This window comes from Theropithecus gelada, chromosome 7b (genome assembly GCF_003255815.1).
Source record: "Theropithecus gelada isolate Dixy chromosome 7b, Tgel_1.0, whole genome shotgun sequence".
Classification (NCBI taxonomy): domain Eukaryota; kingdom Metazoa; phylum Chordata; class Mammalia; order Primates; family Cercopithecidae; genus Theropithecus; species Theropithecus gelada.
The window spans coordinates 6,551,947-6,574,656 of NC_037675.1; the positions used below are offsets into that span (position 1 = coordinate 6,551,947).

General features: G+C 50.8%; 1 protein-coding gene across 4 annotated transcripts; it reads right to left on the reverse strand.

Annotated features, from left to right (window-relative positions):
• Positions 1-796: 796 nt before the first annotated feature.
• Positions 797-21,326, reverse strand: ISG20 (interferon stimulated exonuclease gene 20). 4 transcript variants are annotated; one of them, XM_025391987.1, is made up of 5 exons: positions 21,263-21,326; positions 20,666-20,791; positions 17,379-17,630; positions 4,880-5,080; positions 798-1,854 (listed from the first exon to the last, which is right to left on the reverse strand). In XM_025391987.1, exons 3-5 carry the CDS (start codon positions 17,604-17,606, stop codon positions 1,738-1,740), a joined length of 546 nt encoding a protein of 181 aa, XP_025247772.1. In that variant the 5' UTR covers positions 17,607-17,630; positions 20,666-20,791; positions 21,263-21,326; the 3' UTR covers positions 798-1,737. The 4 variants fall into 4 exon arrangements, with proteins under 4 accessions (XP_025247773.1, XP_025247772.1, XP_025247771.1 ...); XM_025391988.1 differs by lacking the exons at positions 20,666-20,791; positions 21,263-21,326 and adding an exon at positions 17,893-18,228 and having other exon boundaries at positions 797-1,854; positions 4,880-5,020; XM_025391986.1 differs by lacking the exon at positions 20,666-20,791.
• Between the last annotated feature and the right edge of the window lie 1,384 nt (positions 21,327-22,710).

The window sequence follows — 22,710 nt, forward strand, 5'->3', positions numbered from 1 at the left end:
AGTGGGCCATTTGGGACCCATCTTGCCGGGCTGTGGACCTCTCTGCCTGAACAGGGAGCCAAGGGAGGTGGCATGGGGAGAGGCTGGACCTGTGACTGAGTGCACCTTGGTGGCGCCCAGCCCTGGGGCCAACTCTCAACTGTGGCTGCACATCCTAACACCTGATGCTTAGGCAGTGCTTCTCTCAAAGCATGGTCCCCGGGCCAGCAGCAGCAGCAGCAGCAGCAGCAACAGCAGTGGGGAACTTGTTAGAATGGGGAACTTGCACATTCTCAAGCTCCACTGCAACCCACTGGGTCTCAAACTCTGGGGGTGAACCCAGCATCTGCCAGGTGATGCAGATGCTCACTGTAGTGTCAGAGGACCATGCCCAGGTGCTGGGATGGCTGAGAAAGCACCGCAGGTGACTCAAGTACCCTAGGACCAGAATCACCTGTGGTTAAAAAAAGGAACAGCTTGGCCAGGTGCGGTGGCTCACGCCTGTAATCCCAGCACTTTGGGAGGCTGAGGTGGGTGGATCACTTGAGGTCAGGAGTTTGAGACCAGACTGGCCAACATGGAGAAACCCCATCTTTACTGAAAATATAAAAATTAGCTGGGTGTGATGGTGCATGCCTGTAATCCCAGCTACTTGGGAGGCTGAGACAGGAGAATCACTTGGACCCGGGAGGTGGAGGTTGCAGTGAGCCAAGATCCAGTCACTGTACTCCAGCCTGGGTGACAGAGTGAGACTCCATCTCAAAACCAAAACCAAAACCAAACCAAAACAAAACAAAACAAAAAAAAGTTGCTTGGACACCATTCCAGTGATTTTTATTTAGTGTAAGCACTAAACTACTAATTATTATGAAAATAACAAGAATTCTGCAGTTGATTTCTGGTCCAGACCCCTCCTCCCCGTACAGTATGCCCTCCCCTCAGAGAGCCGAGCCCCAAAACAGAGTGCTGTGACTCTTCCTGGGGTACCCTAGATCTGCAGGCAGTCCAGGGAAGAACAATTACTTATCGACACCTGGTGGGTGCTTAAGCTAGGACAGGCATGGTGCTGGGGGCTTTGCATGCAATGTCTCACAAATACCCTACGAGTTGTTAGAATTCTCATTTTACAGATAGAGAAACTGAGAAGTTCAGTGAGTCACCTTAGGTCAAACAGCTACTAAATGACAAAGACAGGATTCCAACCTACTTCTCTCTGACTCCACAGTTCATTACCTTTCCTTCCTCGTTTTACAAATAAGAGGAGGGGTGACTGGCTCAAGGTTGCTGGGGTGGCACCCTTGACATTTCCTATACCTTCACTTCAAAGTCCACAAATGCTGTGGCACCAAAATCAAGAGGAGCTGAATGCCACCCCAGGAAATAACACCACCTTTCTAGGCATAAATTCACCAGGAATAGGGCTAGAATGCAACAGCAAAGGGTGGGATTAGTAATTAAGCCACATGCTACTTAGATTCCCAAGCTGCATTTTGGACCCACAGGATTCAAGATATTAAGGAAATTGACACTTGCCCACTTCCCCAGCATAAGACTTCATTCCCTCCTAACATCACACAGAAATGGGTCCTGTCTACTGTTAACCCAGCTCGGAGAGAAGAATAAGAAGAGGACCCAGTGATGGCGTAGAGAAAATATAGAGCCACTTTACTATTAAAAATGTATTTTCCAAAAGCAAGGTAGTTGCTGTCCCAAAAAGCCGAAAGCCTCTAGTCCCTGGGGAATGGGCTGGACGGGGCTTCAGTCTGACACAGCCAGGCGGGGCAGCCCTCGGCGGGCTCGGATTCTCTGGGAGATTTGGTAGAGCTCCATCGTTGCCTTCGCATCTTCCACCGAGCTGTGTCCAAGCAGGCTGTTCTGCAGACACAAGTATAGAGTGGGGACTTGGGATGAAGCTGAATTCAGAGGCCCCACGACGGGGTCTTCCCTGGTCACATCCCGATTTCCAGAGTCCCCAGGTGGGTCAGTGGGTGAGAGTCTCTTGAGGTCTCTGACACTCTGGACTTAGGAGATTCAGCAGGTGGCTGGAGCTGGCCTGCCTTCAGCCCTCGGGCCAGTGGCACAAAATCCAGCCTCCTGGGAACCGGGCTGTGCCTTCAAGTCACCTGCAGTCCCGCAAGGTAAGTAGAGGCTGCAGACTTGCTGTCAGACACACACAGTGGATCCAGCAGCTCTAACAAGGAGCTTCAGGACACCGAGGAGGGAGTGAGGAACTCCAGCTAGGGACACGGGGAAGGGCTGCTCAGAGAGAACACAAGGACATCAATAAATGGAAAGGAAAGGCTGAAAGCATTTAGGAGGCAGGGAGAGCATGTGCAGCTAAAATAAGAGACCTGAGAGGGTGGGGGCAGGGGGTGTGTGAAAGATGGTGTGGGGACAGATGGTGGGCCTGGATTTATCACTGAAGGCCTTGAATGCCGAAGTCGGGAGCCTAGACTTTATGGGGTAGTGCTATGGGAGTCAGGGGGCCCTCAGTCCATTCAAGGGAGAAGCGATGACCATTTACCACGTCTTCCATGCACTAGGCTGAAGTTAAACCTCTGAGCTGGATACGATTATTCCCCCATTTTACTGATGATAAAACTGAGGCTCACACACAAGCCAGCCAGTTGTGGAGCTAAGATGTGGATTCTGCAGAGGCAAGTACGCTGGGCAAATCCTCACTGCAGTCACCTTTCATCTCCCTTTGCATCCCTGGCTCAGCCCTGGTGTCCTGGCTAGTACCCAGCATGGGAGCCAGCGGGCTGTTGGACCTGGCTGCATCTTCTTGGTGTGCCTCTGTCGAGAGAGGCCATCCTGTTCTCACAGGGGCTCCTTTTCCAGGCACTCCAGACAGGGTGTTGGGAATACCTGGTTAGGAGGCCTAGCTCAGAAAGGCTTTTTCTCGTTGCCGTTATTATGCTGTACTGTTTTATTTTTTCATGTTTATTTTTTGGCTTGGACACTCTATCATTAATCAACAAGCAGGTAGCATGGTGGTGTCGTCCGCGCTGTGCCTCTGAATACCTGCCCGTCACCATCCTTGCTTGACAGATGAGGAAACTGAGGCACAGGGAGGTTATGTGCCCTACCACTCTGTTCTATAGAGAGGGAAGCCAAGAACAGAAGAAGAATGCAGCACCAGCATCCTTTATTACCAAGTGGGGAGGTAAAGAGCCCTGGACTTGGAATCAGACAAACCCAGGCTCCAATTCCCAGCTCCCCTGCTTATGAGCTCTGTGACCGTGGGCAAGCCACTTTTCCTCTCTGGGCCTCTGTTTCCTCTTCTGTGAAATAGGCCTGATTATACCTGCCTTAGAGGATGGAATGAGAGATGCCAAGTGCCCAGCATCCTCCACAGGGCTTGGTAAATGGCAGGGTCCTTCCTTTCCTATGCAGCCTAGTCTACCATGCACGCAGCTTGGTGGGGAGCCACAGGCCTGCCATTTCACCCCCTCGAGGGGCAGTAACACCACTGCCCAACTGTGACAGCTCTACCATGTTAGCTCCTTGTGTCCTGTGGGTCAGTTCTAGTCACAGTGATCAGTAGCACCACTGTCCATGTGAGGGGGGCTGGAGAGCTGGTTTCTAGGGGCATCAGTGCAGGCAGGAACTGCGTGGTGGGGTACTGAACTTCTGGAACAACCAGGCTTAATAAGCCCAGGGACAGAGCCTAAGAGAAGGCCCGGGGTCAGGCTCAAGGCCCCAGACTGAGAACCACAGAGTGACAAGGGCTCCAGGAAAACCCCAGCCTGGCCCTTATGTGCCTCATGTGCCTCAAGGCTAACAGGCCCAGACTCAGGCCTGTTCCGTGCTCTGGACATGGTTCCTGAAGTTCTTACCAGCAGGCGAGGGGTGGGCTCCATGCTCCCCAGCCCCTCACCCAGCCTCAGGCTTTGGCTCACCCGGCCCCACTCCGTATGCCTTCTGCCCTCCTTGACTAAGACCCTCCAGGCTCTGTTCAGATCTGGTCTCCTGCCCTGCCAGCCCCATCCTTCATCCTGCTCCCAGAGCACTGCCTTTCCCTCCATCAGATACTCCCTACCATGTGTGCTGATGACCTGGTTAAGGGCCACCTCCCAACCAACCAAGAGCTCAAGGACAGAGACGGGTCTTGTTCACCATGTGTCTCTAGGATCTGGCCTAAAGCATGGAGCAGGTGTTTAACAAAGAGCCATTGACCTGAAGGGTCTCTGTGTGCAGCCCTGGCTCTTAGTGTCTGGCCCCTCTCCCTCTGCCCTTCCCACAGGGTAAACTCCCAACGCCCCACATCTGCATGCCTTTTCCTGCCGGCTTTGCCCGCCAGCCAGGAGTGCTGTGGAATCAGTGCCCAGGAGCAGCAGCAGCTGGAGGTTGATGGGAACTGGTGTACAAATATACCAGTTCCCTGGCTCCTGCTGTGAGACACATCTGAGGTGAGGTGTGTGTTTTACACCATTGCCCAGAGTTCTATGGTGGGAGCAAGCTTCACTTCCCACAGGGTGACTGGCTTGATTTCAACAACAAAAGCAAACCTTTGTTGGGTGTTTCTCCTTCCCTGCCCTCATCCTCACTCTACCAGCCCAGGGACCAGGCACAGCAGGACCTACCATCAATGCCTCGGGCAGGCTGCCGAGGTGTGCGAGGGCATGAGGGAGGAGGAAGAAGGGGAGGGGACAGGGAGGGAGAAGGGGAAGAAGGGGAGGAGAGCGAGGAGGTGGGGGAGGGGGAGGAGGGCAAAGGGGGAGGGAGAGGAGGGCAAAGGGGGAGGGGGAGGAGGGGAAGGAGGAAGAGAAGGGGGAGGAGGGAGAGGAGGGGGAAGAAATGAAGACAGGTGAGGAGGAAGGGAAGGAGACGAGAGGGAGGAGGGGGAAGAGGAGGGGGAGGAGAGGGAGGAGGGGGAGAAGGACAAGGAGGTTCTCACCTGGATGCTCTTGTGCAGGAGGCGCTCACTGAGCACCCGCAGGGAGACACGTCTGCAGTGGTCCAGCTTGGCCTCACGCCACAGCAGCATGTCGGCGGACGTGTCATAGATTGTGTAGCGGCTCATGTCCTCTTTCAGTGCCTGGAAGTCGTGCTTCAGGTCATGACCCACCACCAGCTTGCCTTTCAGGAGCTGCAGGATCTGGCCAGGAAGACATGTGCCCACCCCTACATGACCCAGCATCCTCTGGGTGGGTCTGGGGTTGGCAAGGGAGCAACCCCTCCTTGAATGGCTGTGTGACCTTGGGCAAATTATCATCCCTCCCTGGGCTTCAAATATATCATCTTTGAAAAGAAGAGATTGGACTAGGTCCCTCCTCACACTTGATAGTTTCAGTCTGTGCCAAAAGCCTACCTGGGCTCCTTCGGGAGCTGCACTGTGTAGGAGCAATGATTAGTACGTCTTGAGTATTTCCCGGGTGCCAGACATGCCTCAAAATCCGTCATGCATATTATGCTGTTTAATCTTCCCAACAATTCTATTGTGGCAGGCAGAATAATGACCTCCCAAAGATGTCCACACCCTAGTCCCCAGGATCTGTGAATACATTACCCGGCAAAGAGGAATGAAAATTCCGGGCAGAATTTAGATTGCTAATCAGTGAACCTTCAAATGGGGAGATTGCCTGGCCTACCCATGTGGGCCCAACATAATCACAAGGCTCCTTACATGTGGAGGTCAGAGTGAATCCACGTGAGGAAAACAGGCTGTTGCTGGCTTTGAAGATGGAGGGAGGGGCCGTGAGTCAAGGTATTCAGGCAACCTCTAGAAGCCAGAAAGGGCAAGGAAATGGATTCTTCCCCAGAGCATCCAGAAGAAACCGAGCCCCACTGACACTGATTTTAGCCCAGTGAGACCCACGCTGAACTTGGAAACCACAGAACTGTAAGAGAATACATCTGTGTTGCTGTGACCCACTAAGTTGATGGCTTCCTTACGGCAGCCACAGAAAACTAACGGTGAGGAGGGAGCACTGCATTTAACTGAGTTTTACAAAGGAAATATCCGAAACGCAGACAAGTAACATGCCCAGGCTTACTCTGATGATTTTAAAACAAGTTTGCAAATTCCTTGATACTCTTCTTAAAAAAAGATGGAAAAAAATTCCCCTCCCTTTGCATATGGGCTGGGCTGTATGATTTCTGACTTCTGTCTGGGACAGGAATTCTATAAGAAGTGCGGCCACCAGCCAGGCATGGTGGCTCATGTCTGTAATCCCAGCACTTTGGGAGGCTGAGGCAGGCGGATCACCTGAGGCCAGGAGTTTGAGACCAGCCTGGCCAACATGGTGAGACCCTGTCTCTAATAAAAATGCAAAAACTACACGGACGCGGTGGCTAGTCCCAGTTACTCGAGAGGCTGAGGCAGGAGAATTGCTTGAACCTGGGAGGGAGATTGCAGTGAGCTGAGATTGTGCCACTGCACTCCAGCTTGGGCGACAGTGAGACTCCATCTCAAAAAAAGAAAAAAATCTGGCCACCCCAAAGCCACCATGCTGGAGAGACCATGCGGAGAGCCACTGAGATAGTGATGTGGCCAAGGCAGGCCAGCACCAGCCACCAGACAGGTGGGTGAGCAAACCTTCCAATGGTTCCAGCCTTCAAGGTGCCTTAACTGACGGCCTGTCCTGCTGCAGAGCACCTGCCCAAATTGCAGGTGCCTGAGCGAAATAAGTATTGACATTGTTAGAACCAGTAAGTTTTGGTGTGACTTGCCAAGCACCATTTGATAACTGGGAGTCACACGGCTAGTTAGTGGCAGAGCCAGGCCTTGAAGCCAGTGGGCTGAATCCAGAGCCTGCCTGCCACTGCCACACTGAGCCAGAAGAGTGAACAACCACTCCAGGCCTCCAGCAGCCCAGAGGCCCAGCTGTGAGTGCCCCAGCCCAGCGTTCCTTGCCTCGCCTCCCACATGGACAGCCTGCTCTGCTCTGATCACACAGGCCAGTCAACTTGCTTTCACTTGACTGCCACTGGAAAGGATGGGAAGGGGACCTGAAAATAGAACAGATGTGAGCTGTATTAGGGAAAGGGGCGGCTCGTGGCTAGTTCAGGCCCACTTTGGACAGCTCTAGGACAGCCTTTGTCTCCTTCTCTGCATGCAGCCCACGACCTTAGCGTGTGCCCCAGGAAAGAGCCTTCTGGTGGCTAACACCTTCCCCACAGCCTGCTTCTCCTTCTAGATGGCCAGCGGCCTCCCGGAACATCATGTGGTCCCTTTCACACGTTCTCCCCTGGCAACCACAGAAGACTCTGGCTCAGAGAGGAGATGTGAGTTGCCCAGGGTCACGATGCGGGAAGCAGAATCTGTCCCTCCACTGTCAACAGGCAGGGTCACCGGCCTGCCCTGCCGTCCACATGGTCTGTTTGGAGGCCTTCTCTGGACAGAGCTCATGCTCAACTTAGAGGACTGGGGAGAGTGTGCTAAAGAATGAAGGGGCGCTGCTCCTGAACCACACCAGCGCTTCTCAAGCTTGAGTGCGCTAGAGGCCACCTGGGAAATGGCGATAAAACTGAGGCTTTAAAATATGACAACAGGCACACGACCTCAGAGCAGCAGCTCAAGGGAAACTGTGTAGAGGAAACTGCCTAGCACACAGCGGCGGGGCAGAAACGGCACCGGGTGTGGAGAGATGTGGGTGTGTGGGCGGCCATGGGTCACGTGTCTTTTCTTGCTAACATCCTTTGTGCTCCTGAACAATGTGGCCTGTTTTCCCCTTCTAGGGGCTTGGCTCAGGCCCAGTTCACACAAAGCCCTGAAGGAACTCATCCACCATCCCAGAGGCAGCCACAGCTGGGCCCAGACATAGAAGGAACGAGTCATCGTGATGTGGAAACTCGTCACTTCCCGAGCCTGAGAGTCTGGAGAGGGGAAGTAGGGGTCTACATGAGGCACTATGGGAGTCACCACGAGACAAACAGAATAAGAGGGAGAGGACAAGCCAAGGAAGGAAGAGGAAGAAGGGAAAGAACAGAACCATCTATTTAGCAGAGAGACACCACTCTTTGGGACAAAGACTCTGGGAAGGAAGAGACGCTGGAACTTGCTGTGTGACCTCAGGGATATCAAAGACCCTCTCTGGGCTTCAGTTTTCCCATTTGTAAGGTGAGGGTCCAGACTGGTGAGGCCTGAGTGGCCCTTTAGCAGCCAAGGCTAAACAGACTGAGGCAGGTCTGAAAAGGGAAGGAGTTGGGCATCTGCTGGAGTCCAGGGGTCGGCGAAAGGCACTGGCAGGCTGGCCTTGGGGCTGTGTGACCTGCTGGCCCCAGGATCTGCCCTGAGTCAGTGTCATGAGGCAAGTGTGTCAGACTTTGCCACTTTCAAACACAGGGGGAGGAGTCTCTCAAGTTCCTGGAAAGAACTGGGGTGGGGCTGGGGGATGGGTCATTTACTGATCTCTTAGCAGCCTGGCACTGTGCCAGGCACTTTCCTTACCTCGTCATGAAGCTCCTCAATGAGATTATTCTTAATTCCATTTTACAGAGGAGGGAGCCCAGAATCAGAGAGATTAAGGGGCTTGCCCAAGTCACACAGCTAGTCAGCTGAAAGCTGCAGTGCTGTGTCTGGATCCACCTGACGCCATCATTGTTACTGTAGTTGTTATTATTAGCACAAGGACCAAGGGACAGGGCACTACCAGGCACACAATGATAACCCTACATACCATCTGACCCACCAGCAAAGCGGGGCGCAGGGCAGCGTGCACCCAGGTCACACGCAGGGGAGTACCAGGCCAGGTGCTGCCTGCACACACCTTCCGCTGCGTTTCCACTCTACTCCAAGTATTTCCCAGATGTGCCGATGCAAAAATCCTGGAGGGCCAGGCCCTACACAGACTTACTAAATTGAAATCTCCAGGGAGGGGTGTCAGCAACTGTTTCAGGGGATTCTTCCCATCTAACAAGTCTGCACTGAATCCCACTGAGCAGTCCAGAGCCTGCTGCCTCTACCATGCATTCATTCATCCATTGTACATTAGTTCATATACCGATTCATTCATTCTTGACTGCCAGGAGAGGCTATGAGTAAGGGGCTCTGAAGAATGTTGTTCTTGCAGAGGACCAGGTCCCTTACTATCACCTTCTGGAGTGGCTCCAGCCCCAGTCTTTGCTCTTGTCCCCTGCCAAGCTCCCTTGGTGTCCCTGCCCCCGGCTAGTGCCTGGTTCCCACAAGGCCGCTTATCCTGGGGCAAATCTGGATATTGAAGCCTTCCTCCTTCATCTGGCTGAGCCCCAGAAAGACCTGCCAGGTGGCAGGGCCCCAACAGGACACTCCCACTTGTGCAAGGACTACCGGACTGGCTACAGCTGAAATCTCTCCCTGTTCACAAGCTACCATGACTTCCCTTCTGTCTGCATCTGGGTCCGCAACCACGGTGCTTCCCAGGCTGGATGCCCCTCCTTATGCTGGGTTGACATTAAAAGAGCATTCAGTCACAAAAGTGATTTACAAGTTACTAAAAATTACTGTTAGACTTTTTAAAAAGGAAAAAGAAAAACATTAACTCACCAGGTGGGACCCCCGAATGTCAGCAGTGATTTGTATCATAGCTTCCTGCATGTCCTTAGGCAAATCACTGCCCCTCTCTGGATGCCAGGCTCCAGTGCATAGATTCCCTCCTGTGCTGACACTTTCATTTGTGGGGCTCTCTATAGACCGGGGTTTCTTAGCCTCAGCACTGTTGCCATGTGGGGCCAGATATTTCTTTGTTATGTGTGCGTGGCAGGGGAGGGAGCTGCCCTGGGCATTGTGAGATGTTTGGGAGCTCTCTGGTCTTTACCCACTAGATGCCGGCCACTGTGACAACTAGAAATGTCTCCCAACATTGCTAAATATCCCCTCTATATAATGGTCAGACACAAAGATGTCAGATCATAAGGATTTACATTATAACATAATGTCGCCACATTACAATAAATAAAAAGGGATGGAGTGGGGGGCCTCCACTCACATCAGTGGCCTAAAGTGCTAGCACTCCTGGGTGGACTTGGGACTCCCTGGAGCCTCCTGACCACTATGGGCTACCTTATTGCTGGCTGCTGGCTGGGCACACTCACTACTCCTTACTGGTAGGAGAGAGAGAGGTGAGGAGCCTTTGAAAAATGCCTGCATAGCCAGATGCAGTGGCTCATGCCTGTAATCCCAATACTATGGGAGGCCAAGGCGGGAGAATTGCTTGAGGGCAGGAGTTCAAGACCAGCATGGCCAACATGACGAAACCCCGTCTCTACTAAAAATACAAAAATTAGCTAGGCGTGGTGGCACATGCCTGTAATCCCAGCTACTCAGGAGGCCAAAACACAAGAATCACTTGAGCCTGGGAGGCGGAGGTTGCAGTGAGCCAAGATTGCGACACTGCACTCCAGCCTGGACGACAGAGCAAGACTCTGTCTCAAAAAAAAAAAAAAAGAAAAAAGTGCCTGCATGAAACCAAGGGCTGGCCAACCCTAGACTCACCTGAGAGGTGTCACCTTGTCTTGTGGGGTCTCATCAAAGGGCTGTTAGGCTTCTGCCCTTTGGGGGCTCTCGGCACGTTTAGGGGCCTGTGAGCCTGATCTGTCTTTGGGATTAAAACATTACGGATGATAAATGGGATCAAACTGCCTCCGGAGCCTCCAACAAATTGACACTCAGTGTCCTCATCCACAGAGACAAATAATGACCATTACTGGGCCACATTTCTACTCATGTGCTATGCAGGACATCGCCCCTTACATACATTGGACACTTAGCATTTATAGAGTGCATTCACACACACTGAGCATGGGATCTGAATACCACAGCTCCAGCTCCGGAGCCAGAATCTGAGTCTCTGCTCTACCCCTTCCTTGGACAGCTTTCTCAGTCTCATACTTCAGTTTCCTCATCTGTAAAATGGGAATGATGGTACTAGTTCAGGGTTGTGCGGGGGGAGTATGAAACGTGCTCAGAATAGTGCCTGGGCCATGGGGCTGGATACACCTGTACTATTTAATCATCTCTGTGTTACAAAGGATCCTACTTAGGGGAGCACAAAGAGGTTGAGCAATAAGCTAGAGGACACAGCAATCCAGAGGCAAAGCTGGGATTGGATCCCCATGCACCCCACTCTAAAGACAGTGTGCTTACTCCCTGTCCGTCAGGGTGGTGCATCACCGCATCTCGACAGCAAAGGCCAACACAAGGGCAGAGACAATTTTACTCCATGCAGCTGCCAGAACTCCTTTGTATTTATGAAAATCAGTTCAACTTCAATCCCACAAACATTCTCAAGTCACCTGTGTGCAAAACACAGGTTCCAGTCTGGGGGCAGATGAAGTGTATAGTAAGAGCTGTGGAAATAGGCAGATGGTGTGGGTGAATGGACAAGCTATGAAGTGCATCAGCAACAGCAAGGAGGGCCAGAGACCAGGGATCAGTGGGGCGGGGATGGTGGGCAGGAGTGGATAAGTGCATCATAAAGGTCTCTTCTGGCCTGAGGCTGCCAGAATGATGGTATTTCTAGGGATGGGGATAGGAGAGACTGGGAGTTGGCTGAAATGCATGGTAGGCAATGGCCGACCTATGGGAGAAAGCAAGAAAGGCAGGTAGATAGGGGTTTGGAGAGCCTGACTGCTAGGTGCTGAGCTGGGGGAACCTTAGGCAATAGGGAGCCATGGGAGATATTTGAATGGGGGAGGCGGCGATGATCTGAGCCAGGTTTTGGCAAGTTCTTGCAAACATCAGCTGTGAACCAGGCACTGCGCTTAGGGCCACAGTCCATGTCACTGCATCTGACCCGCATGAGACCAGGGAGGAGGCACTACGAGTCCTCTTCTATGATTAGGGAATGGAGTCTCAGAAAGTTCAATAACTTGCTGACAATTGCACAAACCTATAGGTGATGGAGCAGGAACTGAGAAGCCCAGATGTGGTTCCAAAGACCCGCCTGGTCTTCGAACCCCTGCCTCGTCGTTCAGTGGCTATCAAGTGCCCAGTCTGAGCAGGGTTCTGTGTCACATGCTGAAAGCGTTGGACTTCGCATAGCCTCTAACTGTGAAACAAAAGCATTTCTGCACCAAATCTGGATGAAGACTGAGGCATCCAGGCCCCTAGGCCAATGCTCAAGGGCGCTCAGGGAATTGTGGTTTTACAGGTCTGGATGTACAGGGACTGGGAGAGGCCCTACTCTACTGCCTCCTTTCCCCCTGCTCTGGGCTCCTCTGCCCCCTTCTGTCACTCTGATGAGGAGGGAAACTGGGGACGAGGCGGAGGGAGAGGGACATACTGCCCACCCTGACTACTCAGTGGGAATCTGAGGGTGGGGAGCTCCTTGTGGTGTCCCTGGGCCTCCCATCAGCACCTGAACAGACTCTCACCTCTTCTTCACGTTGCCCTCCCCTTTTTGGTGACACACCGAATGTTTTCTTCCTTTCCTAACGTTTTCTTCACTCCAATTCTCTGTCTGCCAAAGATGATGCAGGCCCTTGTAACTGCTCCCTTTTTTTTTTTTTGGAGACCAAGTCTCACTTTGTCTCCTAGGCTGGAGTGCAGTGGCACAATCCCAGCTCACTGCAACCTCCGCCTCCTGGGTTCAAGCAATTCTCCTGCCTCAGCCTCCCAAGTAGCTGGGATTACAGGCACGTGCCACCATGCCCAGCTAATTTTGTATATTTAGTAGAGACGGGGTTTCACCATGTTAGCCAGGCTGATCTCGAACTCCTGACCTCTGGTGATCTGCCCACCTTGGCCTCCCAAAGTCCTGGGATTACAGGCATGAGCCACCACGCCTGGCCTCTGACTCTTATCATCATCTTTTTTCTCACTCCCATCTATCCTGCATGCTACTCCCATTCTAGTTTTCTTGAAACTGGTTTTTATCCTCCCATGCATTGCTCAAGAATCTTCAATGGCTCCCTGTGGCCCATTTAATTGCCTACATAGACTCTCCTCCACTTCTTTCAAATACCACCAGCTTCAGAGTCTTTCCAGAACCATGATGATATACTGTGACCATCCCCAGGGTTCCCACACTATACTGTTGATACAGGTTGAGCATCCCAAATACGAATGCTCCAGAATCCTAAACGTTTTGAGTGCCAACATGACACTCAAAGGAAGTGCTCATTGGAACATTTCAAGTTTCAGATTTTCAAATTTGGGATGCTCAACCAGTAAGTATAATGCAAATATTCCACAGTCCAAAAAAATCCAAAATCTAAAACCCTTCTGGTCCCCAGCATTTCAGATAAGGGCTACTCAATCTGTACTTCTAGAACAGTGTTGTCCAATAGAAATATAATGCAAGTCACAGATGCAATTTTTTTTTTTTTTTGAGACAGAGTCTTGCTCTGTCACCCAGGCTGGAATGGCAGTGGCACAATCTTGGCTCACTGCAACTTCCACCTCCTGGGTTTAAGTGATTCTACTGCCTCAGCCTCCCGAGTAGCTTAGATTACAGGCACCCACCACCACGCCTGGCTAATTTTTGCATTTTCAGTAGAGACAGGGTTTCACCATGTTGGCCAGGCTGGTCTTGAACTTCTAACCCTAAGTGATCTGCCTGCCTTGGCCTCCCAAAGTGCTGAGATTACAGGTGTGAGCCACCATACCCAGCCCACAAATGTAATTTTAAATCACCCAACAGCCATATTTCAAAAGGTAAAAAGTAAACAGGTGAAATTAATTTTAATGTTTTATTTAACCTAACATATGCAAAATACTATCATTTCAACAGGTAATCAATATAAAAGTTATTGAGACATTTTATGGCTCTTTTAAATTTTTAATTATTATTATTTTTTAATAGAGACAGGGTCTCTGTCACCCAGGCTGCAGTGCAGTGGCATGATCATAGCTCGGTACAGCCTCAAAGTCCTGGGCTCAAGCAATCCTTCACGTCAGCCTCCTCGAGTAGCTGGGACTACAAGTATGCACCACCATGCCTGGCTAATTTTTATTTTATTTTATTTTATTTTATTTATTTTTTTATGTAGAGGAGGTTCCACCATCTTGCCCAGGCTGGTCTCAAACTCCTGGGCTGAAGTCATCCTGCTGCACTGGCCTCCCAAAGTGTTGGGATTACAGCCATGAACCACTGCATCTGGCCTGTCTCTTTTTTAAAAACAAGCCTTTGGCCAAATGCAGTGGCTCATGACTTAATCCCAGCACCTTGGGAGGCTGAGGTGGGTGGATCACTTGAGGCAGGAAGTTCGAGACCAGCCTGGCCAACATGGTGAAACCCCATCTCTCATGAAAATACAAAAACAGACGTGGTGCACAGCTACTTGAGAGGCTACTTGGGAGGTCAAGGCGGGAGAATCTCTTGAACCTGGGAGATGGAGGTTGTAGTGAGTGGAGATCGCGCCACCATGCTCCAGCCTGGGCGATAGAGCAAGACTCCGTCTCAAAAGAACAACAAAAACAACAACACAAATCCAGTGTGGACTTTACACTTACAGCACATCTCAGTTCAAACCAACTACACTCCAGGTCTGAATTCAGCCTACTAGCAGCATATGGCTGCTGGGGACCCCATTGGACAGCATAATTCTAGAGACTGTAAGCCTGAGTTTGGATTCCTGAGCAGTTGTCTCATATTCCAGCTATCTTAACAGCGCAAGTTATTCAGTTTATAGGTTGAAGTGTGTCCCGCTCTCTCAAATTCATGTGTTAAAATCCTAACCCCCAATACCTCAGATTGTGATTTATTTGGAAACAAGGTTGTTGCAGATAGAATTAGTTCAGGTAGGATGACGTCACACTGGAGTAGGGTGGGCTCATAATCCAGTATGATTGGTGTCCTTTGAAAAAGAGGAAGTTGGCCAGGCATGGTGATTCGTGCCTGTAATCCCAGCACTTTGGGAGGCCAAGGCGGGTAGATCACCTGAGGTCGGTAGTTCAAGACCAGCCTGGGCAACACGGCAAAACCCTGTCTCTACTAAAAAATACAAAAATTAGCCAGGCATGGTGGCAGATGCCTATACTACAACTCAGGAGGCTGAGGCAGGAAAATCGCTTGAACCCAAGAGGTGGAGATTGCAGTGAGCCGAGATCATGCCACTGCAGTCCAGCCTGGGCAACAGAGTGACTGTCTCAAAAAAAAAAAAAGAGGAAGATAACCAGGTGTGGTGGCTCATGCCTGTCATCCCAGCACTTTGGGAGGCCAAGGCAGGTGGATTGCTTCAGACCAGCCTGGCCAACATGGTGAAACCCTATCTATACTAAAAATACAAAAATTAGCTGGGTGTGGTGGCTCGCGCCTGTAGTCCCAGCTACTCAGGAGGCTGAGGCAGGAGAATCACTTGAGCCTGGGAGGCAGAGGTTGCAGTGAGCCGATATCCTGCCACTGCACTCCAGCTTGGGCAACAGAGCGAGATTCCGTCTCAAAAATAAAAAATAAAAATAAAAAGAGGAAGTTTAGAGACACACAGAGAGAATGCCATGTGAACATAAAGGCAGAGATCTGGGTGAGGCATCTATAAGCCAAGGTACCCCAAAGCTTGCCAACAACCCCCAGAATCTGGGAGAGAGGCAGGGAACAGATTCCCACTCACAACCCTCAGAAGGAACTAACCTGGCTGACACTTGGATATCAGACTGCAGCCTCCAGAACCCAGAGACAGAACATTCCTGTTGTTTAAGCCACCCAGTGTGTGGTGCTTTGCTATGGCAGCCCTAACAAACTAATAATCAAGTGAGCCCCAGTTTCCTCATCTGTAATATGGGGATAATAAGGTAAACAATCATGGCCAGATGCGGTGGCTCATGCCTGGGACTTTGGGAGGCCGAGGTGGGCGGAGCACCTGAGGTCAGGAGTTTGAGCGAGACCAGCCTGGCCAACATGGTGAAGCTCCATCTCTACCAAAAATACAAAAAAAAATTAGCCAGGCGTGGTGGTGGGTGCCTGTAGTCCCAGCTACTTGGGAGGCTGAGGCAGGAGAATCACTTGAATCTTGGAGGCAGAGGTTGCAGAGAGCCAAGATCGCGTCACTGCACTCCAGCCTGGGTGACAGAGTGAGACTCCAGTTAAAAAAATAATAATAAAACAGACAAACAATAAAACAATCATAATAGCTAACTTTTTTTTTTTCCCCTGGCTCTGTTGCCCAGGCTGGAGTGCAGTGGTGCCATCTTGGCTCACTGTAGCCTTGACCTTCTGAGCTCAAGCAATCCCAGCTGCTGGAGTAGCTGTGACCACGGGCATGTGCCACCATGCCCAGCTAATTTTTGTGGTTTTTGTTTTTGTTTTTTGTAGAGATGGGGTTTCTCCATGTTGCCCAGGCTGGTCTTGAACTCCTGAACTCAAGTCACCCACCCGCCTCCATCTCCCACCATGCTGGGATTATAGACGTGAGCCACTGCACCCAGCCAATAGCTAACATGTTTTTGAGTACTTATTTAGGTACTCTCTCTAGACCCTTTCTCAATCCTCACAATAACCCAACGAAGTTGCTACTACTATTATCCTTCTTTTCTTTCACTAGGTGCAAAGAGGTTGAGTAACTTGCCCATGGTACCTTAGCTGTTAAGTAATGGGAGCTGAGATTGAAACTGACCCTCTTAAGTCTGCGTTAACAGTTCCTGAGAACCCGCCTGGCAGGGCTGTTTGTGAGAAGTGAATGAGCTCAGGAATGGCCAGTGCTTAGGGGAGCAGCCAGTGCATAGTGAGTGCTCAGTCAATAGTAGCTATTGTTGTCACTTCATCCCCAGCACCTGGAGCCTGGCACGGGTTGGGTGTGTGCTGCTGAGAGGAACCTGTATTCTTCTTGGACTTCCTCAAACCCCACCATGGCGTCTAGAAACTGACGAGCTTGTCTGCCCTTCTGAGATTTCCCAGGGGTGGCTAACCCTGTTGACGCCTTTTAAGTTTTGCTTTCCACTTAGTAATTCAGAGAAACAGAAAGTGAGACCTGGAGATGATCTCACAATCAGCTAAGAGCAAGACTGTAGGAAATCCCTGGACCACAAACTCAGGATTCAAACTGAGCAGACAGCCTACTCTGGGTCAGAATGCTAGCCTGGGAGCAAGGTCCACCCTCAGCCCAAGAGGCTCAGCCGGTTCTCCAGGACTGGGAGGGCCAAAGCCTCTGGCCGGGGCCTCAGCCAAGAATCCTCTCATTTCCCCACAGGTCTCACCAGTGGCAACCTGGGGTAGAGGGAAGAATGGGGAATGTAGACCCCAAGTCACTCAGTTTGGGACTGAGTCAGATGGGACTCAGTTTCCCCGTTTTAAGACCGGCAAGTTGGACCAGATCCAGATAGATGCCCCAAAGGCAGCTCCCAGATGTGAGTCTATGGTTCTCTGAAGACAGGAAGCCTTCTCCAGGATGTGATGGAGACACCACCAGCTTTCTCCCAGCAGCAGTGTGGGAAATCTTACAAGCGGGGTCACAGGTCACAGATAGGCACCGGGGGAAGGGGCCAGGGAAGTGGGAGAGGGGTGGTTTCCGTAGTCCCTGCTGGCCTGGCCTTCACTCACCTCCAGCCTGGCCACGGCAAATGGAGTGGCCCCCACCATGTGCTGAGGGGTGACCCCGCTGACCCGTGTTCTGTAATCGGTGATCTCTCCCTCGGGCCGGATGAACTTGTCGTACAGCACAGCACCGTGGACGTTCACGAGGCTGCAACGAGCCAGGCCGCTCTCCCGGTGGGGCCCCATCCCCACCATCTCGCAGTCCATGGCCACCACCTCACGGCTCCCAGCCATGTTCCTTGGGGACCCTCAGAGATGCTGGAGAGAGGGGTATGGGGGGCGGTCTCACGCTTGGGCAAACCAAGCCTCCAGGTGTCCTCAGCCAACCCCAGCTGGCCTTACCTTCCACCCTGCCCTTTGTGTCCAACACCACCTGGCCACAGTGGAAGCTGGCCTCTTGCCTTCCCCCTCCCCCTGCCTTACCCTGCCCGTGGGTCCCAGGGCCTCTGCCCAGCAGCCTGGGGACCGGGAAGTCCCCTCCCGCGGCCTCCCCAGCTGCTGCTCCAGCTCCCGCGCTCACTTGCCTGCCTCTGCGCCCTCAGCTCACGTCTGCCTCTCTGCTGCCACTGCTCAGCTACTGCAGCTGCTCTCAGCAGTGACTCATCTCTAACTCCAAGCCGGCATCCCGACCCTGTTTCAGTTTCTGGTTTGTTATCAAGTGAAGTCAGGGGCGGAAGGCCGGGCACGTGGGCTGGGCTGCTCCATCTCCTGGGCTACCGGCAGGTGGGGAGCTCAGCTCCGGGCCGAGTCAGGGCTGACGGAGCTGGCAGACTCCATGTCAGGGTGCCCCTCCTTTGCCCCGGCCCTCCCCCTCCTCAGATGACGCATCTGACGTTCGTTCATTCGTGGAGTGGATTGCAACATCTTTGTTTCCTTTCTCACCCTCCACCCAGAGAATAAACATCCCCAGGACTGGAGCTCAGGGAATGTCCCACAACTAAGTTCTGGGGCCTGCTACCAGTCTGATACTCAGTGGTCTCTTATGGGGACAGGGAAGCTGGTTCTTGGGACATACAGGCTTTTATTGGAATGGGCAGGAGAAAGTTGTGGTGGGGGTGGCTAGCCCCCACTTCCAACCCAGGGAAGGCAAGGAGCAGAGAGGGAGCCCTTATAGGCCTCCGTGGGCTCCGGATGCCTCAATGAGCTCTGCCTCCAGTGGGGCTGACACTGTGAGGGTGAAGGAGAAGCAGGCCTTGGGGGAGCCCCACCAGCCAGGGCACACTTCCCTGGGTCCACACTTTCCCAGGCTAGGACTTTGAGCTATCAGAACAGTGCCTGCCAGATAGGGAGGGCTCGGTATTTAGTGAATGACAAATGAGTTACAACTGGGGCAGAAAGAAAATCAGCTTTCAATGAGGAAAGTGCTTGTCTTTTACTGTGGTGAGATCCAACAAGAAGCTGAGCGTTCCCCACGCTTGCCTCCTACCCCAGATCTGTGCAGAATCTACATTGATCCCTCCAACCTGATTGCCTCCCAGTGTCATGAAGATCTGTGGTTTGAAAAGTAACTTCCCTAGGTCTGTGATATTTTCACCAAGTGGGATTTGGATACCCAACTTTAACAGACCTCAAAAATAAAACCAAACACTGAAATATGTCTTCATAAGAAAGCATTGCTCCTGCTTATTGTTCACTGGATGCAAATTTGAGGTGTTTGAGGATTTTTGGTTCCCATCCTGAATAAGCAACTTTTGCTTTACTTCAGACTGTGTGGGGACTTTTTGCTTTTCAAATGCATAAAAGTTATCCTGATTTAGGAGGAAATGAAGTAACATTCCTGTTACTTTATAGGAACATGTACTTAAAAAGTAACCCCCTAAAGATCCAATTGTAGGTTTGATTCTACAATCCCCACAGGACCCCCAAGTGCCCCGTGGTGATCCTCAGGAACATCTTGGCTGCAACCCCTCACACCTTCACCTCCGCTCACCTCCTTGGGTCTCAGACAGAGCACATCCCACTCCTCCAATATTTTCCCCATGCATCTGTGCCTGCTCTGTGTGACCTGAGCTGCCTCTAATTCTTACCCTTTCCTGTGGAAGCCCTACCCTAGTCCTCACCTGCCTGGCCCGTGTGACTGCAGGAGTTGCTCCCGGGTCTCCCACCTCCATCTTCATGCCCTGCTCAAAATGGTCCTTTGAGTCCTACCATATTACATTTCCCAGAATCTAATCTCTTGTACTGTTCATGATTGAGGCACTGCTCAAGAAATTTAGTGATTTCCTGTTGTCTAAAAAAAAAAAAAAAAATCAAATCTCAACTCCAACAGCTTCCAGAACCTCTTCCATCAGCCCACCAGCCTTGCCAACCTCATCTTGCATCACTATCCAATCCGAGGCCTTTCTTTTAGGTTTAAACCCACATTCAGGGCTTTGGTTTATGCACATGGTGACTTCTGTCAAACTATCAGCAGGCTGTTCTGAAACCCCCTGCATCTCCCAAGGACTAGGTCTGATGGCCAGAGGGACCAGTAAGATCGGGTCTCTGCTTCAGGTGGACGAGACAGGCAGTGCTACAAAGGTAAGCCCCTCTCCTGTGCCCTTACCACTCCCACCTCCCCTACTTCCTTCCAACCACACTGGCTCTTTCTGTCTTCCTCCAACATTCTGGTCATGCTCCTGTCTCAAGGCCCGGGCATTTGCTGTCCCCTTACTCCTGAAAGGTCTTCCAATGTGGCCTGGGGGGTCACATTGCTCCCATTCCATGACGTCTTTCCATGAAGCTATCCCTGACCTATTTAAAACCGCACTTCCTGCCAGGGCGATGGGTAGTATCTATAATCCCAGTTACTCTAGGCTGAGGCAGATTTGCTTGAGGCCAGGAATATGAGACCAGCCTGAGCAACACAGGGAGATCTCATCTCTAAAATGAAAAAATAATCCATTGTGGTGACTCACACCTGTAGTCCTAGCTTCTCCAGAAACTAAGCTGGGAGGATCAATTGCACCCAGGAGTTTGAGTTTGAGGTTATGACAGTGCCAATACACTCCAGCCTGGACGGTATAGGGGGCCCTTGTCTTTAAAAACTAAGTTTACTTCCTATCCCCCTTCTCTGGCCTTTTCCTGTGGGAATTAGCACCCTCTGAAACACTATTTTACTTGTTCATTTACTGTTCCCCCTGCCATCTGTTTAGTCCAATGCTGGGCCCCCAGCACCTAGAACCCTGCCTGGGTCCAGCTGAACTGTTTTTCAAGTGTATTGTGTGCTCTGATGTTGGACGCCACGCACCGGTGGCTCAGCACCCAGAAAGAAGCCTGACCCCAGTCAGGATTTCCCGGTGCTGATGCTCTACCTTTAACTGGCATCACCCACTGGCAGGCTACGCCCACAGATCTTGTTGGATCAGGTGACAGCAGGTGAGTCGCTCAGGGCAAACTTGTCAGCCTTTCAAGACACACATCCAGCTACAGCTGACTACCTGTAATGGCCATAACAGGTGCAAGTCGGCCACTCTGTGGTCCTCTCTGGATCCGCAGCACTGGCCTGGCCTCAGGCTGAGATAACTCCTACTGGAGGGCGAGAGGCACCTCTCCCCACAGGGGACATGCTCTCCCAGCCCAGCCATCTCCAGTCCTGCTGGGTATGTACCCCTAAAATGTGTATGTGTATTCCTAAATTGTGGTTGGCCCTTGAACAACATGGGCTTGAACTGCACGGGTCCACTGATATGCAGATTTTTTTTCAATAAATATATTGGAAATTTGGGGAGAGATTTTTCAACAATTTGAAAAAACTCAGATGAATTGCATAGCCTAGAAATATCAAAGAAATTAAGAAGCTAATTATGTCATGAATGTATACAATACATGTAAATACTAGTCTATTTTATCACTTACTGCCATAAAATATGCACGTCTATTATTAAAAGGTAAAATTTAACAAAACCTACCTACTTACAGACCACACATGGCACCATTCTCAGTCAAGAGAAATGTAAACCAATGTAAAGATGCAGTCTTAAACTGTAACTACATAAAATTAACTATAGTACATAGTGCACTGTTAACGTAGCCACTTCCTGTTGTTACCGTAGTGAGCTTAAGTGTTGCAAGTACCTGCTTAAGACGTGTGTGCCACTAATCATCCCTGCTTCAGCAGTTCATATCCAGTACATCTGGTATCCCAGTAAGATGGAAAAAGTGATTTCTTGCAGTTTTTGTGGTGTTTTTCACCATGTTTAGTGCAATACTGTAAACCTTGAATCCCACCATGGGACCCATATGAAGTGCCACTACTGATGCTGGAAGTGCTCCCAAGAAGCAGTAAAAAAGTCATGACATTACAAGAAAAAGTTGAATTGCTTGATATGTACCATAGATTGAAGTCTACAGCTGTGGTTGCTGCCACTTCAGACAGATGGTTCATCTCATATGTAAATAAAGTAAAAAACTTACAATATCAATAAATACAGTAAATATATTTTATCATCCTTATCATTTTTTTTCTCTCACTTATTTGATTGTAAGAATACAGTATATAATACATATAACATAAAATATGTGTTATTTGGCCGGGTGTGGTAGCTCACGTCTGTAATCCCAGCACTTTGGGAGGACGAGGCAGGCGGATCACAAGATCAGGAGATCAAGAAAATCCTGGTTAACATGGTGAAACCCTGTCTCTACTAAAAATAAAAAATTAGCCGGGTGTGGTGGCGGGCGCTGTAGTTCCAGTTACTCAGGAGGCTGAGGCAGGAGAATGGCGTGAACCTGGGAGGCGGAGCTTGCAGTGAGCCGAGATCGCGCCACTGCACTCCAGCCTAGGCGACAAAGTAAGACTCCATCTCAAAAAAAAGAAAAAAAGAAATATATATATATGTGTGTGTGTTATTTGGCTACCTGTTATCAGTAAGGCTTCTAGTCAAAAGTAGTTTATTAGTTGAATTTTTGGGGAATCAAGTTATATGCACATTTTTGACTGTATGGGGAGTCAACACCCAATCCCTATGTTGTTCAAGGGTCAACAGTATATACCAAAGGTTGAACCATAAGAAACAGTGGGGCTGGGCACAGTGGCTCACACCTGTAATCCTAGCATTTTGGGAGGCTGAGGTGGGCAGATCCCATGAGCTCAAGGGTTCAAGACCAGCCTGGGCAACACAGAAGACCTCGTCTCTATTAAAAATACAAAAAATCAGCCAGGTGTGGTGACATGCACCTGTAGTCCCAGGTATTATACTTGGGAGGCTTAGGCTGGAAGATCACTTGAGCCTGGGAGGTTGAGGGTGCAGTGAGCTAAGATTGTACCACTGTACTCCAGCTTGGGTGACAAGTGAGACCCTGTCTCAAAAACAAAAAACAAAAAGCAAAAAACTGTAGAATATTAGCAATTTCATGT